Source organism: Wasmannia auropunctata, unplaced genomic scaffold (genome assembly GCF_000956235.1).
Source record: "Wasmannia auropunctata unplaced genomic scaffold, wasmannia.A_1.0 LD275006.1, whole genome shotgun sequence".
NCBI lineage: Eukaryota > Metazoa > Arthropoda > Insecta > Hymenoptera > Formicidae > Wasmannia > Wasmannia auropunctata.
Window position 1 is genome coordinate 206 of NW_012087884.1, and position 6,739 is coordinate 6,944.

Genomic DNA, 6,739 nt, shown 5'->3' on the forward strand with positions numbered 1-6,739 from the left:
AGATTACTTGACATTCTAGAGATAAAAGAATCTTCCTTTGTATGAAATTCCGGATCGCGCAGCAAATTACGCAATAAAATGGGATGTTTTGATTGATCAATTCGGATGACGCGCGCGTGACGCGCTCAGTGGGAACGCACCATACACAATTGAGGGCCAGAAATTTATCCTGATAGAGGTCTCCATAATCTCTCTTGCCGATCTTTAACTTTTCTATATATAACTTTATGTATATGGTCGAAGATTGTGTATACGTATCCTATCTCCATATTACCGGTATTAATCTTCATCGGTTTTTATTGTTTTTCATCTATCAAAAATTAATTAAGTGGTCATTTTGTGTGCAATTAAGTGGTTTGACCACATCGAACTCACACTTAGGAATCGGGTTGTTAATCGAAGAAGAAACAGTTTAGTGACAAAATGACAAAAGGTATTACATGAATACTTCTATTTTTTAATTAATTAAATATGAATAAAATAGATTGATTAATTACATTTACATTTCTGAAAAAATAAATATTTGAAAAAGTACAGAGAAAAATAATAGAATATTAAAAATTTAAGCGAAAGAAATAAATCAAAACAATTTAAGTTTCGAGCTATTTGCGTTTTCTTTTCAGACGAAAGTTTAGAAAAGAAGTCCGTGGAACGTAATGATAGCGATAAGAAAGCAATATCCGACTCGGGGCCTGATCCTTCGGCCCCAATCACAAGAAAAGGAGTATTAACATCCTTTTTAACTGGCAAAGCTATGGAAATACCAGAACAAGATATTGTAATAGATTTAATATTATATTGTAATAAATTGATCTCTGAAGATCTTTTTAAGTATACATGACTCTAGTTTTCATGTATGTTTTACAGCTTGGCAAATGTAGGTTTGTCTCCGAATTTGAAAAACTGAATCGTATCGGAGAGGGTACTTACGGAATTGTGTATCGAGCCAGAGATACAAAAAATGATAAAGTCGTTGCATTGAAGAAAGTAAGAATGGAACATGAAAAGGATGGTCTGCCAGTAAGCGGTCTCAGGGAAATATCAGTTTTATTATCATGCCGACATGAAAACATTGTACATCTGAGAGAAGTGGTAGTAGGTCGCAGCTTGGAAAGCATATTTCTAGCAATGGAGTACTGTGAACAAGATTTAGCAAGCTTGCTGGATAATATGCAGGCGCCATTTTCAGAAAGCCAGGTCAAGTGTATAGTATTGCAAGTGTTGAAAGGTTTGCGTTATTTACATCACAACTTTATCGTTCACAGAGACCTGAAAGTCTCTAATCTTCTTATGACTGATAAGGGTTGTGTAAAGATTGCTGATTTTGGACTGGCTAGATGGTTTGGTTTACCTTTAAAACCAATGACTCCTAGAGTAGTAACGCTATGGTACAGAGCACCTGAATTGCTTTTACAAGCCAAGACACAGACTACTTCTGTCGATATGTGGGCAGCTGGATGCATATTGGGTAAGAAATTAATGGGTTAGGCAGAGTATTTTATTATTGCATTATATTAATTGTATTAATTTATTGTATTAATATTAATATATATTTTATATTTGTATTATATTTATTATTTTTTTATATTATTACAACATTCATAAATATATATTTTATGTATATATATATATATATATATACGTACTGTATAATGCTCTTTGTTTTGTTATCAGGAGAATTATTGGGACATAAACCCTTATTACCCGGTAGATCAGAAATCGCACAATTAGAGTTAATTGTCGATTTACTGGGTACACCCAGCGAAGCTATTTGGCCAGAATTTAATTCATTACCAGCACTACAGAATTTTACGCTTAAACAGCAACCATATAACAATTTGAAACAAAGATTTCCCTGGTTAAGCGCTGCTGGTCTTAGATTATTGAATTTTTTATTTATGTACGATCCAAAGAAGAGGGCAACTGCCGAAGAATGTTTACAGAGTAGCTACTTCAAAGAAGCTCCTTTACGTTAGTGTTATTTAGGCTTCTTAAATTGTCTCCGATGTAGCAACGGTTAAATCTATTTATAAATGATTGATTTGATATGTTGTAGCTTGCGATCCAAAACTCATGCCTACTTTTCCACAACATAGAAACATGAAAAAGGCGGCCGCACAGAAAGAAAATCGTGAGCAAGAACCTACTGTTACCGATCAAACTAACAATCTACCGGCGATTTCAGATCTGGTACGTTTGTAAATGCATACATATAGTACTTAAATTTATTTTTGAGAATAAGTTTATGTGTGTATGTGTGTGTGTACACACACACATGCACACACATACACATACAAGATCCAGCCGAATAATATGTACAAGCGGGCACTACGTGATTTCTTATAAAAAATAAAAGAATAAAGAAAATTTTTTATTTTTGGCTTAGTTTTCGAGAAAATCGAGTTTAAAAATCCGCTACATACACATGCTGTTACATCTTAGGTACGGTTTGTTGAGCGACGTATAACGCGTGTATTTATAAATAATGTCTACACGGCATTTGAAAGCTATCGAGTTCAAGGAAAAACAAAGAAAATTTTTAATGAACAAAATTGTTTTCTATTACAGAATTGCCACGGTGCAAAAGATCTATGTTTTAAAAGACTTTGCTCCACTTTTTGAAATGTTCTTCGATCGAGAACAACGATTAGGATATCGCTCTCTGTAATAGCGAACAGTAACAGATAAATTACCATTAAGACTCTCAAAGCCCGGATCATAGCCCGGATCAAGCTCGGTCGGTATACTTCCTATTCGTGTAACTCATCGTCGTGATATTTTAACGAAAACTAATTGTTCGGCACAGTAGAGTGTTGTTTATAAACACGATACGCGTTATATGTCGCTCGACGAACCGCATCTTAGCTGTAATAAAATATGTACGCAGCGGATTTTCAAATTTGATTTTCTGAATAACTAAGCCGAAAAAAAAAAAATTACAACAATTCAAATATAATAGGCTAATAGGAATCAGCGCAATAATGCGCAAAATTACAAATTTTATCCCGTGCATGTAAGTATATTTTCATACGTTTTGGCCATCCTTTTGGCCATCTTCAGTAGTACTTATATCAAAACGTAGCAGCAGTAGTCACAAGATCGGTATTACGTAGATCATATTTCCATCGTGTTCAATTTATATAACCATTTCAACACAAAAGTAAAAAATAAGTCAAAAGTCGTTACATATTTAAAAAAAAGTAATAAGTATTAAAAGTCGACTGTATTTCCAAGAGTCACGGTTTTAAATCTATATTTCAAACATGTAAGTATTTTCCATACGTTTTACATCTACATTTTAAATCGTGACTCTTGGAAGTACAGTCGACTTTTAATATTTATTACTTTTTTTTAAATATGTTGCGACTTTTGAGACAGTTATTTTTTACTTTCGCGTTGAAATGGTTATTATATAAATTGAAACACGATGGAAATATGGTCTACTCTACGTAATACCGATCTTGTGATTGCTACGCTTTGATATAAGTACCACTGAAAATGGTCAGAAGGATGACTGAAACGTATGGAAATATACTTACATGCACGGAATAAACTTGTGTTAATTAAAATTTGTAATTTTGCGCAATAATTACCGCAATGATTCCCATTAGCCTATTATATTTAAATTGTTGATTATTTTTGGAAATCTTTCTACTTCAAAAAAAAATTTAATTCTAAATATTTTTAAAATTTTTTATAATTGCGTCGTACCCGCTTGTACATATTGTTTGGCCCCCTCCCCACCCCTCTCTCTCTCTCTCTCTCTCTATATATATATATATATATATTTTTTTTTATATTTATGTGTTTCAGCTTGGATCATTGGTTAAGAAGAGACGCGTTGAATGAAAAAATTTGCTGCTTAAAGAAAGGATTATCCTTTAAGTGGTCATCTTGGATGTATCTTTTTCTGATTGCAATTTATGATTAATAATTGCGTGTATACATATTGCCAAATACACTCTTTACAAATACTTACGTAATGACAACATTTTTATTTGGAAGAAATGGTGACATGGTCAATGAATGATAAATTGCATAACTTGCATATTTGTAAAAAATGCTGATTTAGCAATTTTAAAATAAAACCTTTAACTTCACTTTTGTTTATTGACTGAATTCCATTCGATTATGTTATCATGTATTTGTTAATAAATATCGATTATATTTTCAATGAATATTTCACAATATTATATATTTCAACATATTATATCTTACAATGATTTTTGTTATTTCTCATACAAAAATGTAGTAATTGCATTAAAATACTTTTAAAAAATTACGATTTCTCGTAGCGTTTTTTGTATTCGCCTTGTGGATCGTATTTAGCAACAAGACGATCCCATTCCCTGGATCGTTTTGTTTTAAGATGATTTATCCCCTTTTCCGCCATAATTTTCTGTTTATCGTTGCATCTGTTACAACCGGTCGACAAAGCATCCGGCAGAGTCTCTGTAAATAAAAACGTATACGTTATAATTATATTTCGCTATTAATTAACAAATTTACTAGCTGGAACTTAAATATTTCTAGTTTCGCGATATATTCTACAACTATTTTATGTAGCATTAAGCATACTTTTGTAAGAACATTCGGAAAAAATTATTGCCGAAAGCTGTGCAATAAAACAAAAATAGGATAAATGTAATTTATTAATAATTATATTTATTTATGTTTCATTATATAGTCATACAAATCTATATCAATTTTGATAAAAAATGGTAGTTTTATATAAATTCTTGGTAGAAGCATATTAGACACACTATATGTAATATTCATAGAATATATTGTATCATTTGAGGTTTTCTAAATGTGCCAAACAAATAAGAAACGATATAAATATAATTTTAATATCATTTAATTTACATTAAAATTATATTATAATTTTATAATTGAATTACTTATGAACACTTATTAATGTTTGAATTCAATGATATTGAATAATTCATTATTGTTTATGCAATTAAATTTTATACATTGATCTTGGAGTAACTTTGATTAAAAAATATATATATATATATAAAGTTTTACGAAAACGAAAACTTTATATTTTACTGTTTAAGATAAAATTTATGTAAATTTAATATATTTTATAATAACGCAATAACATAATAAAATATATATAATAATTACGTAATAACTTAACAAAATATAACATATCTCTTTATATAATTACATATGTAATAAAGTTTAAATTTCACGTTATAACATAAAGATTATGTAGATGTAATTTCATATAATACAATAATATAAATAAATAGGAATAAATAAAATAAATATAATAAAATTACAAGTTCATGCAAACTTTACAATGAAAATTTACATTAATATAACTTTATATAATATATATCTTTTTAAGAAAATTTTTCTTAGAATTCTTTATAACTTTTCAATTTTTTAAAATATGAATTGAAATACTTTTCAAAATTGTTGAGAAAGTCTACTTATTTTTTTAGAATTTTTGATACATATGTGAATTCTGATGTTATTCTAAGAGTTCTCATTTTATATTTTTTGAAGAAATCTTATGACCTGAATAATATTTTTAAGTATTCTTTAGAAAATCTTTATTAATTAAAAATATGAAAAATTCTTAAAAATATTAATTATGACGTAAAAATTTTTCCATCAGAGATAATAAAAAATATAGTATAGATTAAAACTTAAATTACTTACACGAATTTTATAACATGGAATTTCTATAAACATGTCTTTATAAAATATAATATGTAATAAAATTTGAAGTTTATGGAAACTTATAAGGTAAAGTTCACATGAATGTAATAACTCTATTAATGTGTGTGTGATATATTAATATAAATTACTATAAAAAGTTAAAATTTTTGTAAACGTAGTAACATAAAATTTACGTAAATATAAAGTTTATACATTACAGTTATGTAAATACAAAGGCAAGCCCGGATGTAGTACGTGCGAGAAAGTTCACAGCAATAATTATGTAACGGAGAGAGTACATGTTGAATTCTCTGCCATAATTATAGCTACAATTACAACTACGTTCGTTTGGTTCGTTTTTTTAATTGAAAAATGTTAAGTGCTAAGTAGTTTTATTTTTTTATATCTTTATAAATAAAAAATAAAATTTAAAAAGTTATTCTTTTAAGACCTAAATGTTTTTGATTTTTGCGTGTATTCGATATTTATCGTTAATTTCTTTTTTTTTACTTACTTCTCAATTCACGGCCTTCGGCGGTGCAAGGTCCCTCGTCCATCAGGCATCGAATATAATTGGTGAGAACACGATTATTTTGGAGAATTTTTTCCACGTTCACATCATCATATTTTCTGGTATACTTTTCGTTGGCGACGGCCAGAGCCACTAGCGAGACCAATAAGAGAAGATAATATTCCTTCATCGTGCGATACTGATTGTTCAATATGTCAAAATCGACAAGTATGAAGAAAGAATAATTTCTTTTTCAGCTGACAAGGCTGCAGGCAAGAGTGAAAAACTAAAGCGACCCATCAGCGGCGGCTAGCTTTTATATAGTCGAGTGGAGGATGGAGGTTGAATCGAACGGAGGGGCCTCTCTTGTCGCAACATCCCGACCATTCGAATTGCTTGCCATGTATATACAGTATAGTCTGAAGGTATAAATATAATCCGAAAACTTATGCTCTACAGCCAACATTTTAATTGTTCCTGAATTGTATCAATTTATGATTTAAAAAAATGATAATATTGTTTGACACACACACACACACACACACACACACA

At 29.7% G+C, this 6,739-nt stretch overlaps 2 protein-coding genes across 2 annotated transcripts; one reads left to right on the top strand and one right to left on the bottom strand.

Annotated features, from left to right (window-relative positions):
• The first annotated feature begins 207 nt into the window (after positions 1 to 207).
• LOC105461918 (cyclin-dependent kinase 10) lies at positions 208 to 4,100 on the top strand. The gene is made up of 6 exons (XM_011708430.1): positions 208 to 433; positions 624 to 778; positions 868 to 1,468; positions 1,675 to 1,971; positions 2,057 to 2,190; positions 3,814 to 4,100. The coding sequence occupies exons 1-6, from the start codon at positions 424 to 426 to the stop codon at positions 3,847 to 3,849; spliced, it is 1,233 nt and encodes a 410-aa protein (XP_011706732.1). The 5' UTR covers positions 208 to 423; the 3' UTR covers positions 3,850 to 4,100.
• A 110-nt stretch (positions 4,101 to 4,210) lies between these two features.
• Positions 4,211 to 6,545, bottom strand: LOC105461919 (ejaculatory bulb-specific protein 3). Its single transcript, XM_011708431.1, has 2 exons — positions 6,191 to 6,545; positions 4,211 to 4,452 (listed from the first exon to the last, which is right to left on the bottom strand). The coding sequence occupies exons 1-2, from the start codon at positions 6,375 to 6,377 to the stop codon at positions 4,280 to 4,282; spliced, it is 360 nt and encodes a 119-aa protein (XP_011706733.1). The 5' UTR covers positions 6,378 to 6,545; the 3' UTR covers positions 4,211 to 4,279.
• Positions 6,546 to 6,739: the final 194 nt, after the last annotated feature.